The sequence below is a fragment of the Trichechus manatus genome, unplaced genomic scaffold (assembly GCF_000243295.1).
Source record: "Trichechus manatus latirostris isolate Lorelei unplaced genomic scaffold, TriManLat1.0 scaffold00024, whole genome shotgun sequence".
NCBI lineage: Eukaryota > Metazoa > Chordata > Mammalia > Sirenia > Trichechidae > Trichechus > Trichechus manatus.
Genome location: NW_004443960.1, coordinates 17,396,410 through 17,411,609, shown reverse-complemented (window position 1 = coordinate 17,411,609; position 15,200 = coordinate 17,396,410). Strand labels below are relative to the sequence as shown.

The 15,200-nt window shown below is 42.8% G+C and overlaps 1 protein-coding gene across 1 annotated transcript in view; it reads right to left on the bottom strand.

Annotated features, from left to right (window-relative positions):
* The window catches only part of VPS35L (VPS35 endosomal protein sorting factor like), a 144,172-nt gene that overhangs the window by 85,418 nt on the left and 43,554 nt on the right, over positions 1 to 15,200 (bottom strand). The window contains exons 8-12 of the mRNA XM_023728326.1: positions 13,105 to 13,189; positions 11,451 to 11,510; positions 3,897 to 3,993; positions 3,155 to 3,202; positions 1,645 to 1,738 (exon numbers count right to left, since the gene is read on the bottom strand). Coding sequence (XP_023584094.1) covers positions 1,645 to 1,738; positions 3,155 to 3,202; positions 3,897 to 3,993; positions 11,451 to 11,510; positions 13,105 to 13,189 — 384 coding nt within the window. The remainder of the gene's footprint in view (positions 1 to 1,644; positions 1,739 to 3,154; positions 3,203 to 3,896; positions 3,994 to 11,450; positions 11,511 to 13,104; positions 13,190 to 15,200) is intronic.

The following is a 15,200-nucleotide window of genomic DNA, read 5'->3' as shown; positions in this document are numbered from 1 at the left end:
TGGCTGCTAATCAAAACGGTGGCAGTTTGAATCCACCAGCCGCTCCTTGGAAACCCTATGGGGCAGTTCTACTCTGTCCTATAGGGTCACTATGAGTAGGAACCTATCCGACGGCAATGGGTTTGGTTTGGGTATCAGAGTAAAGGCAACAATGACATCTCTGCATCTCTCCCCACAGGATCTGCAGAGTGCTTTGCACACGGTAGGCCCTCAGCAAACACAGACTTGGAAGGAGCATTCAATCTTCAAAATATTCACAACCTGAAACTCCAGGATGCACACCTGATATTCCTATATGAAAAACCCACCTCCAGTTTCAAGCAGATGACAATGCACAAACACTCTGGGCTCTGTGAGAAAGAGGAGTGGGTTGCTCTTAAATGGAAGACTTTTCCTTTTATTCTTCATATCACAGATCTATAAAAAGTTTCCTTCATAATGGATGTCTGTTAATTCACTCAGGGCAATGCCTATTTGATTTCTTTGTGATACTTAAGCCTACAGGAATGGCTAGATGTCACGTAAAAGCAAATCAAAGACTAAACACATTCTCTCCCAATTTAATAGTATGCATAATCACCTAATGGGAAGGCAGGGAGGGTCTCTAATGAAGCTTAGTCCTCAAGGAAGGCTGAAGTTCATCAGGACCCTAGTGAGTAAGCGCAGCAACTACATGCCACTGAGTCAATTCCAACTCATGGCAACCCCGTGTGTATCAGAGTAGCACTGTGCTCTGTAGGGTTTGCAATGGCTGATTTTTTGGAAGTAGAGTTTCTTCTGAGGTGCCTCTGCGTGGACTCAAATCTCTACCCTTTTGGTTAGCAGCCGAGAGCATTACCCATTTGCTCCACCCCGGGACTCCAAACAGAGGGTAATCACCCCTCTGCAAAGGTTAACGATGCTGAGGGGACTGGCAAGGAGGACTCCCACTGAAATCCAGGCAGGGAAGCTGCCAAAGGTAAAGCCCCTGTGGTTAAAAAAAACGACCATCTACTCTCCACGGGTTGCATTTCTCATAACTGAAAACTGAATAGATTTAAGTTGCAGGTTCATGATGGTTTCAAGGGGAGAAAGGTCAAGCGATTTATGGTTGGCACCACCTCCCTGTCAGAGCAGCCTCCCAAGACAGGCCGAAGCTCCTGAGGCCGCACTACAACAGACGCGGAGCCTGTCACCGCTGGGCACACCTCTCCTTTCAAACGGCCCTCGCCACCTTGCACACTGACCCCTTTAATATGGGGACAAAACATTAATAAAACAATCAAATTCAAGACAGAGGGAAAGCATGTCTCCAGACGAAAAACAGCCACTCTGCCGAAAGGCCCTGGGAGCCTTGGCTATTTCCTCCTTCCCAGCGAGAGCTGCGAAACAATTAATTCTGAAAACCAGTTCATTTGTGAGAAGATGACCTTAAATGTCCCCTAATTAGAGTTACAGTGAGTTGGTCTACTTTAAAGTTAATTTTTAAAAGAAAATCCTCAAGGTCTACTTTCTGCGGAAGAGCCATGTTCTAAAATTAGCAGCTAATAAAGTCCTTCTCTCAATGACTTAAGAGGTGGCCGGGAAGCGGAGGCCCTGAGTGGATGGATGTCTAAAGAGACAGGGAATAGGTCCGGTGGCAGCGTGGCTCCGCATCGGGCCTACCCGGCACAGGTAGGCTCTGGCATACACAGACACCAGCGGGTCTCCGATCCCTCGAATCATGCACGTCAGTCGCGGCAGACACTCTGAAATCCCTCTGTTAGGAACAAAGAGAGGGCGGCGTTATGACAGAACTCGCTGTTCTTTTATTTTTGATTCCTAAATTTAGGGAAAAAAAGAGATCCAGTTTTGGGCACAAACCAAGGTCTGTGTTTCTTGGGGCAGTTCATGTATTTCATGATTCCTTGCATTTTTACATGCGGGAGGAAGATGTGGCAGTCCGCTTCCATAAATATTTACAGCCTTGGAAATCCTATGGTGCCATTCTATTTTGTCCTCTAGGGTTGCTATGAGTCAGAATCAACTTGACAGCAACGGTTTGGTGTTTTGGTTTTTCATCTTTATAGGTGTTTTGGTTTTTCATCTTAATATCTGCTCAGTGCTATAGGCTAACTTTACTTTTGCCCTACTGGAGGTCTTATTTGTTTTACCAATCTCAACAGCTTTGGTCCTCCAACTATTTTCCAGCAACTGGTCATCCTTGATATTCTCTTGATACTTTCTCATTATCTATAATCCTTTGATATTGATTTCCTGTCCCATATGCCACCCCTTCCGCCCACCACACCTTACCATACAGCTGGCATTAGTGATTCCCATGCCAATGTAAATTATGAATCTGAGTCATGACTTCCTCCTCGTGCCATGTGGGACATCCCTCTGCCTGAGGTATTACCCCCTGCCCCCCAAAAGTGATGAGGTAAAATAACTGTTTCAGCACCAATGCTATCCCCCAAACTAAGCCAGTCATCCCTAGATCCAAAGTGAATACATTTGGGGTAAATTCTAAATTCAAATCCAAATATTATCCATGAAGTCAATACATGGCTTCCAGGAATTTCACAGGATGCCGCGTTTCCCTGGCTCTGTGGAAAGCAGATACGGTTTTCCCAAGTTCAATCAACTACTCAGAGAACAACGTCTGAGGGGACTTAGAGTAGGATAAGGCTTAGGAGCAAAGGCTTTTGATTCTGATGTCATCATCATCTTCAGCAGGAGCAGCTAACACTGAGTGTGGGCCTACTGGGTGCCAAACACTGCGTCAGTGCAGTCCCTGTAGCTCAGTGGACCCTCACAGACCCTTCTCAGCACCATGGTCACAGAGGAGGAGACTGAGGCTCAGAGAGGTTAAATCACTCGCTCAAGATCACATAGCTGGTGAGTGGCAGAGCCACAGTTCAAAGCCAGTTGCCCTGATCGTCCACAAGTTACCCCACCTCTCCTAACTGGAGTTTTCTTCTCAAGTAAAATGGGAATAAAGATGGTGTCTCACTTCATTAGGTCTCCACAAGGATTTAAATGAGAAAATGCATGGAAGATGCTTAGCACCATATCTGCCTCACAGTAAGCACTCAGTAAACGACAGCTACTATTACACCACCACTATTGTATATCTGTGTGTGTACACACACTTTTTAGAAATTTTATGGTTCTAAACATTTAAGAGTCTTACGTTTTGGAGAGGAACTTGTTACACTTCAAGATGGATGCTTCCACGTAACTACAAAAACATTCCGTTAAGGAAGACATTTTCCAGATGGTCTGTCCCCTACGGGGAAATGACCAAACTGTTCATGAACAAAACCAGGCCTGTCTTCAGGAGAGGTGGACCACGACGGCCCTCAACAATCCAGAGAATGCAGTTAGCTAGTGGCTTGTGGTTTCTATATTTGGTTTTCAAGGTTTCATACTTATTTAAAACAAATTTTGGAAAATGTTACATGTTGATTCATGGCTGTACGCTGAAATTTAAACCAGGCTTTGAGCATTTCCAATCAAGGCTTTGTGGGGAAAGAATGAACTTTAGATAACTAAGATTCAGTGTATGTATCAGTTAAACTCTCTGTTCTTCAATACTGGCATTTGCGCAGAAAAGCCTGACCCTGCTCCTTTCAAGTTCTTGGAGCCAGAGAAAATATACGAAAACGAAGCATTTTAATTGAGAGAATTAATGTAGGAATGTTGCTGAAGGAAACGAAACCCCGGTACATGGCGTCGCATTCAAAGTAAAACACAGAAAACTGTCTGGAGAGTCCGAGAGCCTCTGCAACATGGCTCACCCTGTGTTTGCAGGCCAGTAACCATAACAGAGCCAAACCGTCAACAGGCATCCCAGGGCTTCCCATCACATGGCTTCTATTAACAGGACAATCCGCTCAGCCTATCTTTAAAATCATCAGACAATAAAAGGATACAATCTCGGAATGAGTTCCCGGATGGAAGCAATCTTGAAAAACCAATTTAAGCATGTTTCTTTGGCCGTGTCATTTACGTTCTCTGGAGAAAAGTGATCTGTAATACAAAAACAGCACCCATCAGCTCACTCAGGATCTGTTCCAGCTGCTAGGAGGCCTGGGATAGGAAAATGTTACCGTGGAGCAGTACAAGGAGTGGGGTACTCAGACACTCTATGTCTTTGCTTCCAAATGCCATTATTATGATCACTATCATTATTACTAGAAAACAATGAATGACAACATGGCTTACACAAAGAGGCTTGCTAGGTGCCAGGTGCCATTGGCAGTGCTTTATAGATGTTAGCTCAGCCAATCCCCAATCAGCCCTCCAAGGAATGTACTTTTATTACTCTCTTTTATAGATGGGGAGACCGAGGCACAGAAAACTTCAGTAACTTGCCCAGGGCACACAGCAAGCGATTGGAAGAATTCAAACCCAGGCAGTCTGGTTTGAGAGCCTTGTTCTTAGCCACTGCCTCTAGTATAATCCAGAGGTTCTTGGTATACTCACCGATAACTACGCCAATATTGCTCTGGGAACCTTCGATTGTAACATGAAATGGGATCTAAGCATCACATGAGCCAAACATGAGGGTACAGCAAGGCCCTGAAGTAAGGGACCAGCCAGTTAAGTTTCCAAAACAAGAGTGAGACTCTAAGACGGCAGTCGCCTGGTGGCACAAACAGTCAGTTCTACCATTATTTGTTCTATTCTTCTTCAATAACAGAACTCTCATTTCTCTGCTGGGCATATGGCCATCCTTGCAGCAGGTAGCTAGGTGTGGCCATGTGACCAAGTTCTGGTCCCAGGATGAAAACAGAAGTACTTCTTCTGGGAAATGTCTTTAAGGGAAGGGGCTTGCCCTCCTTCACCCCTTCTCCCTTCTCGCAGGCTGGAATGCAGATATGATGACTGCAGCTTCAGCAGCCATCTTGAACCATGAGAGCAGTAACACAGAAGAAGCCAGAGTCTCTGGCAGCATGGCTGGCTGCCCCACCAGCTCTGACCTTCTCTATTGTTATTTTGAGTTTTCTGTTATTGGCCGCAAGCCTAATCTTGATATACCCCTTAACAGGGAATGGAAGGGAATATAGAAAAATGGAAAAAACAAAAAGGTCATTGCTGAACTCTCACATGGAAATGGAAATTATTTCTTCTAAATAATTTTCTCAAAGAATTGGAGCCCATTCTATCACTGGGTGTTTTATACCTTTAGCATTCAATCAAAAAGGGAGAATTTAATTATTTTTAATGTAGCAAATGAATCTGAGCTTGTTGGCTCTTCTCTTCTTTTGCAGTGAGTTATTTTTCCACCCCTGAATCTGCCACTTGGTAATATACAACTAAGGTGATCAAAATTCCTACAGAATCAATAAATAGAAAAAAACTCTAGCTGCTTCAGTAGCAAGCATAGTCACTAATCACAACTGCAGATATTTTGATATTGCAATCTTAAGTACTTATCTATTTTTGGATGTTCTGGCAAGCCTCATTCGTTCAAGAACTATTCACTTGCCATTTTCAAAAGGATGGGAAATTACCATTTTCCTCTTCCTGGCTTGAACCCATGCACATAAAGAAGTAACTTTGCTTCAAGTTTCAAGAGAACAAGACAGGAAAAAGTAAGGTTTTTTCTTAAATTCCTCTGTCAATATCGCCTTTTGGAAAAAGGAGCGGTGAGGTTCATTTCCCTTCATACGACTGAATCATGTGGCTTGCAATCTAAAAGCAAAAAGCAGCCTCTAAGCCCACGTAATAAATCCCTCACTTTATAGGTGAAGGAACTGAAGTTCAGTGAAGGGTGGGAAAACAGTGATTCGGGTCGCCTATCAGAGCTGAAAATCACACTAAAGGCAAATTGCGCTGCATGCACACACTAACTGCAAGCTATACGAGAATCCACATACACCAATACAGTCTTTATGCCTCCCTTCCAGCCTAAGAGATAATTCAGGAATAGGATTCTCTTATGCAGGGCTTAACATGACTGTAGTAAACGAAATACTTCTTGTTGCCACTTGCTGTTGAGTCAATTCAGACTCATGGCGACTGCAGAATGGAACTGCTCCATAGGGTTTTCAAGGCTGTGACCTTTCGGAAGCAGATCACCAAGCCTGTCTTCCAAGGCACCTCTGGGTGGGTTTGAACTGCTAGTAGTCGCGTGCTTAACCGTTTGCACCACCCAGGGACTCCTAAAATACTACATTTCTTCATTTTGCTTGTTCAGCACAAATTTCTTACGAGCTAAGGACACTGTTCTAGGCTCTGGGGATATAACAGCACATAAGACAGACCCTGTCCCTGTGAAGCTTACATTCCAGTGAGGGAAGACATGATAAACAGGAAGAAGAATAAGCAGCAAACAAGTAGGATAATTTCCAACAGCAGTCAGCACTATGAAAGATATAAAACTAGGTACTGGAATCAAGAGTGACTTGAGTGGGAGGATGGGGGCTCATTAGATAGGGTGGTCAGGGAAGGCTCCTGCAGAGGTGGCGTTTGAGGTGAGTTACACAAAGAAGCCAACCAGGGTTAGATGTGGAGGAAGTGTACTCCAGGAGAGAAAACAGGAAGCACAAAGGCCTTGAGGTAGGAATGACTTCCCCATGGTCGAAGAACAGAAAGGAAACCAGCATGGTGAACAGGAAGGGGAAGAGCAGCAGACAGAGTCAGAGGAGGTGTCCAAGCCAGGTCAGGGTTGTAGGCTGGTGAGGGGCTTGAGAGTTTTTCCAAGGGAAACAGGAACCCCAAAGGGTTCTGAGCAGAGGAGTGGCAGGACACGATGTGACATGATGTGATTTATATTTTAGCACTTGGGCTGCTGTGTGGAGAATGAATTCAGAATTTGGAAATCAATTCAGAAGAGACTTAGATGTAACAAAAAGCAGAGATTTTTCTTCTAGTTCCCATTTATTTTTTGTTTACGGTGCTTCTGTTTTTATCCCTGAACTTCTGTGGATACTTTAGGGAGAAGGAGGAGACCAGAGAGTCTAGTTCTCTTCCATTTGCTAAGTCTCTCCCTAGCAACGAGATGTCTCTTTACATACAGTGCTTATAGGGGCGTGATGTCATCTTAGCTCATATGTGCTTCAAAGGCCAGGTCAGTTAAGGATGCTCCTTATACAGATGCATTCTATAGAGGCCCTGGGGAAAACTGAAGATGAAACGCCAGCAGTTCATGATGAGAACTACAATACACCCAAATGATTTTCTCCAAGCTGAAAATAAAATTATTTACCACTCAGAGTAGATGACCTCTTTAAACATATGCCAGATCAAGAAATGCTGGGGGAAAAACTATCACATCTAGTAGTATATACTTTTCATGAACTCAAAGGACACTGTATCTTTCTAAACTCATAAGAGCTATACCTTAGTTAAAACTCCTAAAGGCAAAGGGCTTAAATATTAAAATCATCAATCAGGACTTGATTCAAATGGAAAGAATGAGTACAAATGGCATCAGAATTCTCTTTATACATAATTTCGTTAGGCAGTATTCTGCACAGATTTCAAAATATTTCTTCATTATTATAGTTAAAAGTTGTCCCCAAGGTCTTAAAAGCTTGCATTCAAGGTACAATTGGTCTCTATTTGCCTGGAGCAACAGAGGATAAGCAAGAATAGGAGGAGAAAATGGAATGTGTGGCTAATTGCCTCCATAAACAACTGCCTCCTCTGCCATGAGACTTGAAGAACTGGATGGTGCCCAGCTACCATTACTGAACATTTTCATCAAAGATTCTATACCAAAATCCTGATCAAAAGGAGGCAAATGCAATTTCAAATTCTCATGGACTCCAGACTTTCTGGAGCCATGGACACTGGATGAACCCCCGAAACTACTGCCCTGAGACAATCTTTAAACCTTAAACCAAAAATAACCCCTGAAGTCTTCTTAAAACCAAAAAATAGTTTAGCTTAACTAGTAAAAAAGGTCTGCCTTGAGCATTATGCTCTTTTAAGATCTACCTGTACGGGATCAAATGGACAAGAGCAACTTGAAAAATTAGATAGGAACCTTAGAGGGCATGTGAGAATGGTTGCACAAGTCTATAATCAATGTCACTGTACTGTACATGTAGAAACTGTTGAAATGGTGTATGTTTTGCTGTGTATAGTCTCAACAACAACAAAATAAAGTTCGGGAAAAAAAAAAAAAGAAAATCATCCCCCAGGTCACAGACAATTTTGAGAAAAGTTTGCCCCTATCTCTTTTGGGTTTGTGGAACAAGAGAAAACACATGCAGATGAAGATTTTAACTGAAAGGAAAGAAAAGCAAACAATTCCTTTCAAGAAAACAAAAGCCTGATTTGCATCGCTCAAAGTAAAAACATATTTGGGGAGAGAAGAGTTTTAGTGGTAATAGTGCTAATTAGTGAATTTAGACAAGGACTAGAAGTGACTATGAAAATAACCTTTTATTTTTAACTTTTAGAGTTTGAGTAGTTAGTAAGTTATTAGTAATTTGTCCTTTATTAGCCTTAAGAGCTTGGTTGTATAGTCAATGGAAACTGGGAGGAGGGAAAATTATTGCAGAAGATGCAAACTCAAATGTTTTTTATAAATATTGCCCAAATATTACCATTAGGTAATAGAAATATTTTAAGTGGTTATGTGTAAACAAACAGTAGGAAGAAGTAGAACCTGTTTCAAAAAGCATTTTTTAAAAAGTACTGCTGTTGCCGAAAAAAAAAATATCTATTTGGGTTTAATTCTGCCTGTTGGCTAAGTTTCCTGCTGCTAGTATAGCACGTGGAGCACAAGTTGGCAACTGTCAATTAAAGAAATGGATCCAGATTTCTAGAATCTGGCAGAGAAGGCCTTTCTAATCAGGCTGGCCCCTGCCTACCCTTCCAGGCTCATTACTTCCCAATCTTGAGATTCCTGGAACATGGGATGAGCTGTTAAAACACATCATCAGTCTCAGGGAACATCTAGCTCAATTGGCATAACGCAGTTGATAAAGAAAATGTTCTACATTCTACCTTGGTGAGTAGCATCTGGGGTCTTAAAAGCCTGTGAGCAGCCATCTAAGATACTCCTCTGGTCTTACCCCTTCGGGAGCAAGGGAGAATGAAGAAAACAAGATACAAGGAAAAGATCAGTCGAAAGGACTAATGGACCACAACTACCACGGCCTCCACCAGACTGAGTCCAGTAAAACTAGATGGTACCCGGCTACCACTACTGACTGCTCTGACAGGGATCATAACAGAGGGTCCCGGACAGAGCTGGAGAAAAATGTAGAACAAGATTCTAATTCACAAAAAAAGACCCGACTTACTGGCCTGACAGAGACTGGAGAAACCCTGAGAGTATGGCCCCCGGACACCCTTTTAGCTCAGTAACGAAGTCACTCCCGAGGTTCACCCTTCAGCCAAAGATTAGGTAGTCCCATAAAACAAAACGAGACTAATGGGGCACAACAGTCCAGGGACAAGGACTAGAAGGCAGGAGGGGACAAGAAAGCTGGTAATAGGGAACCCAAGGTTGAGAAGGGACATAGTGTCGACATGTCATTGGGTTATTAACCATTGTCATAAAACAATATGTGTACTGTTTAATGAGAATCTATTTGTTCTGTAAACCTTCATCTAAAGTACAATAAAACACACACACACACACACACATCACAGGTACCATGAGGTGGAGCAGAGGGTTTACAGCAGTCACTCGACACAAATATCATGAGAGCCGTGCTGCAACTTTAAAATTTCTAGAAGCCACATAAAAAGGTGAATTGGCTGCCACAATAGCCAAAATACCAAGAAACACACGGAGAGGAATAAACACAGTATCACATTAAAAAAAAAAAAAAGATGAGATTCATTTCAATAATAGATTTCATTAAGCCCAATTCATCCAAGATATTGTTATTTCAACATGAATTCCCTATAGAAAATTATCAGTGAGATATTTGGCAATCTTTTGCTTGTATTAAATCTTTGAAATCCTGAGCTTTTTTTTTAATACTCATGGCACATCTCAATGTGATCTGGTCACATCTCAACTGCTCAAGAGCCACACATAGCCACTGTATTGGACGGCGCAGGTCCACGGCCAAGAGCAAGGCTCTCACTAGCTGGCAGCCAGGCCTTGGGCAGATCCTCGACTCATTCATACCTGATTTGTCCCTGATGAGATGATTCCTAAGAGCTCTTCCAGCTCTAAAGGTCTATGGATTTCTGTGTCTTTATTTCTGAGAAACGTGCACATTAGTTTTGTGTGTGTGCACGTGTGTGCATGCACATGTATATGTTTATACATATATACGTTTCAACATGTATGTCTATATAAAATATATATATTTTTGACATGTATACACGTACATACATACGTATATGTGTGCATGTGTTGTCGTTATTCAGTGCTGTTGAGTCGATTTCAACTCATAGCGACCCCGTGTGACAGAGCAGAACTGCCCTATAGGGTTTTCTAGGCTGTAATCTTTACGGAAGGAGCCCTGGTGGTGCAGTGGTTAAAGCGCCTGGCTGCTAACTGAAAGGCTGGGGGTTTGAACCGTGGGAGAAAGATGTGGCAGTCTGCTATCGTAACGATCATGGCATTGGAAATCCTATGGGGCAGTTCTACTCCGTCCTACAGGGTCGATAAGAGTTGGAATCTATTCAACGGCAACGGGGTTTTTGGTAATCTTTACGGAAGCAGACTGCCAGATCTTTCTCCCATGGAGCCACTGGGTGGGTTCAAACCATCAAACTTTTAGTTAGCAGCAGGGCACTTAACCATCTGCACCACCAAAATTATTGATTTACTGTCCCTGACGCTTCTCTTCATCTCCCAGGGAAGTGTCACTGTTAGTAGCAGAAGGAAGCGGAGCAAAGGTGAAGCAAGCTGGCTGCCCTCGCTCTGCACAGGTGAGAAGGTTCCTTATGGCAGGGCTAGGAAGGGAAGTTCAGTGGAAGGATAAAAGGAAAAGGAAGCTGATCCGCAGGTTCTACACTGCCAGACACACCATCATTATCATTTATATGAGAAGAAAAAAAAAGATAAGAATTCATAATCTACTTGCCCCATTATAACCTCCTGAGGCACTAAAACTGATTGGCAATAAAGTTAATCACTTAGGTATAGACTGGTGATTCAAAGCATCTGTCACTATTGATTTACTTGTCATTGTTCTTTAAGATATACATAAAGCTGTTTTTTTAAAAAGCAATTTGCTTCTTAGGAAAGATACTAGCAACGTCAGGCAGCAGAGGAAGATAATTTGGAGTGAACGTTCAGCCAAGTCTAATTGCAATATCCTTTCATTCTTGCAGATTCAAACTACTCGTCCAAATTGGTAGCGGGGCCTATTTTAAAACCTTCTAATGTTTCTTTTAGAAGACTGAAATGATCAGAAATCAATCATTAAAGGTATTTCTTTTACTTACAACACACCAAAAAAAAAAAAAAACTCACTGGTTTTCAATAAAGCATACATTAAGCTGACTTGCAATCCCAACTCCAGTGCAGAATGAAACCAATGGAATAGCTATGAAGTTACCTGGCAAGACACTGCGGTTATCCACACACATGGAAAAGATGCGCTCATACACTAATTTTCCTGTGGAGACAAGGAGCATATGGCATTAGCATCACACGTTTCAGGAGCAAACACTAAATAAACATTTGCTAATTAGGAACACAGATGCCTTGCCAGGACATGCTTTAACTTGCGGTAGTAAGCTGCCACCTAGTGGCACACATTTTAAACTAAGTTTCTTTCGTTTTTCTTTTGTTTTTAATAAAAGGATTTTATTTTTTATGAGAGAAGCAAGAAAAGAGATTAATCTACCCTTTAGAGTCTTAACTGAAACACAGTGTCAAAAGAAATCTCAAGCATCTCCATTTACTCAGCGGAGAGTAGTCCATTTTATATTCTAGGTCAGAGGGTGCAAGCAGACAGCCCATGCAGCCTGTTTTATTTGGCCCACACTACAATGACCCACAAAGTATTTTAACATTTTTTGTATTAATTACCAACAGGTAAAAATTGGGAACATTCACATGAAAAACCGGATTTCCCGCTTCTTCATATAGGATGTGCCAAAAACGGGCCCACAGTCCTACAGGATAACAAGGAGCTAGACACCCAGTTAACAGTGCCCTGTGAAACGGCATACACCCTCTCCAGTCTGCCACCATCTTCACAGCCCCCTACCGTCTCTCACCGTGGGCTCTACTCATCCACGTGACCTGCCTGGTCCCTGGAAGCATCAAATTTGGAATTCAACTAGAGCGTAAGCTTCACGAGGGCAGACATTTGTGTCGTTTTGTTCACTGATGTACCCCTAGTTCCTAGAATACTGCCTGGCACATAGCAGGTATTCAGTAAGTATGTGTTGGATGGATGGAGGAACATATTTCAGATTTTACAAGTCACAGGTCTCTGTCACAACTACTCAACTCAGCCATTGTAGCACCAAAGCACAGTATGTAAATGAATGGGTGTGGCTGTGTTCCAATAAAACTTCATTTATAAAAACAGACGCAAGGCTCGCAAGGTTGACCACAGCACGCCAAATTTCGATCCAAGCAAGCCAGGGTGTGGCTCCTTTTGTAAAAAGAGAAAATGATTCACTGGCCCGAAAGCAGAGCAAAGTCTCCTTGGACACCTGTAGACACAGGCTGCCATCTACAGTCCTGAGGAATAGTTTCAGTCCAAAGAGATCAAACAACAGCAGCCCTGGGAACACGATTCTGCAGTGGAGAGGGAGGACGGGGGCAGGCTCTAGATTTCCAACCTGGGCAGCTGGGTGCATGCTGGTGCCATTCTCTGAGACAGAAACCCACGGGGAGCGGTGGGCAGGAAAAGGAGCTGGGCTCAGATGCCAACTTCCGTTCTGGACAAAGTGAGGTTCAGATGCTTATGAGATGGCAATGGACTGGGGCTAGTTTGGACAGGGCAGGTGCCCCCAGCTTGCCTCACTTCTCTCACTCGCTTTACTAGCCCATCAGATGGCTAGAAAAAACATAATTCAAGATTCTTTCAAAAACAGCTCCCTTGTTAACAGGCATAGGGGAATGGCTCGGTCTCCCTCATGATTTACCTAGTTATTTAAACCACAACAGAACCTAATTTAAAGCAACTGTCCCATCCAACTCCTGACAAAACAAACATATCTCCTAGATCTAAAATGAATATGACAGGTACTTACCAAATGTGTCAAGTATGTCGGTGATAAGGACAAATTTGCTTGGGTAGAACTGAATAACGCTTGTGTCTGAAAGAAGCTTTGAACACTAGAAAAAGAGAAAAGAAAGGAAAATTCATTCTTCACCTCTGACTTGGCTGGCATGCTCCCAGCCTGGAAAATCAACAATTTCTACAAAAACATGTAAAGGTACTCACCATGTTACAAGCTCTGTGCTACGCATTGGAGATGCAATGATAAGCAAAACCACCGAGCTCTTGACAAAAGGAGCCGGATTCTGCTCACGACAGTCTCTTAAGGAAAGACACTACCCCTCACTCCAGGAAGCCACCAAAAAACAGAAAAACCAACAAACCCGCTGCCCACAAGTCGATCCTGATGCATGGCAACCCCATGTGTGTCAGAGTAGAACTGTGCTCCAGAGGATTTTTAAGGCTGTGACCTTTGGGAAACAGATCACCAGGGCTTTCTTCTGAGTTGCCTCTAGGTGGGTTCGAACCGCCAACCTTTTGGTCAGTAGTCAAGCGCTTAACCATCTGCACCACCCAGGAGCCCTCAGAGGCCACAGGACTGAGGAAGTCTTATCCAGAAGGATCTTGCTCACACAATGAACCAGCGCCAACACTGAAAGTCACCGAGAGTAATGAAGGACGACTCTCCCATCAGTGTCTTCTCAGGTGGCCCACACTGTGTTCCAACCACTTTCCAGCATGGCTTCCTCTGGTTTATTCCAGGATGCTCTAGATCCTTAAGCGCTCTTTTCTATAAAATGAGCCCGTAAGTAATGCCCCAGGGTGTCTTAAGCTGGCATCTATCATTTGTACTCACTCCCAAACTTCCCTTTAAAAGGAAACATGACAAGCTACAGAGAGTAGTCTCGTCTACAATGCTGTGGACATTTCGGCTTTGCAGGGAACTGCTCAATCCCTACACTATCACCAAAGGGTTGTCTGCGTTTTCACTACTCTTAATGGAAGGCGGCAGCCGCACAATGTGGCCCCAAACACACCAGATGAAATCCTCTCTCATAATCGGAAATAAAAACACTATTTTTATTTTGAAAAACCAAATTTCACGTCCTGAAGTCTTTGCAAATTCAGAAGTCAGCAGAGGGAATTAAATAATTGTCATATCTTATCCTCCCAACAGTTGACCCTCAGACAGAAAAATGTCACATAAAAATAAAAAAAATCTCTGGACATTTAGAAATGGTCCTTTAGCGTGCATTTCCAACATGAAGAGAATAGCTAGAGCGTTTGCTCAAATCAAGAAGTAGGCTGACATACGTTTTCAGTTTAGCGTTGTTACCCAGTATCTAAATGATCAGACTCAACAAGTTTCTCCTCAGCATCGCATGCTTAAAAGTAAACAACGTGGCTGATTTGTGAAACATCCCTTTACGACCCACATGTTATTTGGGTAAAGAAATATAAGCTGTTAAAACAACGGTGCTGACACAGAACGTGGCATTTGGATGGATGTGGAATTCCATTTCCTGCTGCCTCGCTTTGTGGTTTTCCTGTGACCTTTATGAGAGATCCAACTTAAACAATTTCCCCAAGAGAGTTCAGGGCTGGAAAAAAACAAACAACTCTGAGTCCTAGAGACTGTTTGCAATACACAGCTCTCGGTTCCTGGGACGAGACATCTCCCGAGTTCCTACCCGGAGCCTTGCTGGCTTGCCTCTGAGATGAGTTACTGCCCATTGGTGAGCTAAGAGGCAGAGAATTTCAACTGAAGATTGCAAATTAAACACAGCTGGGGCTTCCCCAACATCTGTGCACTGATTTCTTCCCAAGCTGATTTCACAGAACATACTTTTGGAAGGGTAAGAGGAATCAGAATTTTTCTTAATCCAAAATTAAAGCTGTAATAATCTTATGAATTAAAATTACCTTCTCTGATACAACCATTTTGGAAAATGATATGGTGCTTCCTCAGAAAGCTAGAAATAGACATACCATTCGATCCAGCAATTCCACTCCTAGGAATATATCCTAGAGAAATATGAGTCGTCACTCGAATAGACATATGCACACCTATGTTCATGGCAGCATTGTTCACAATAGCAAAACGATGGAAACAACCTAGATGCCCAT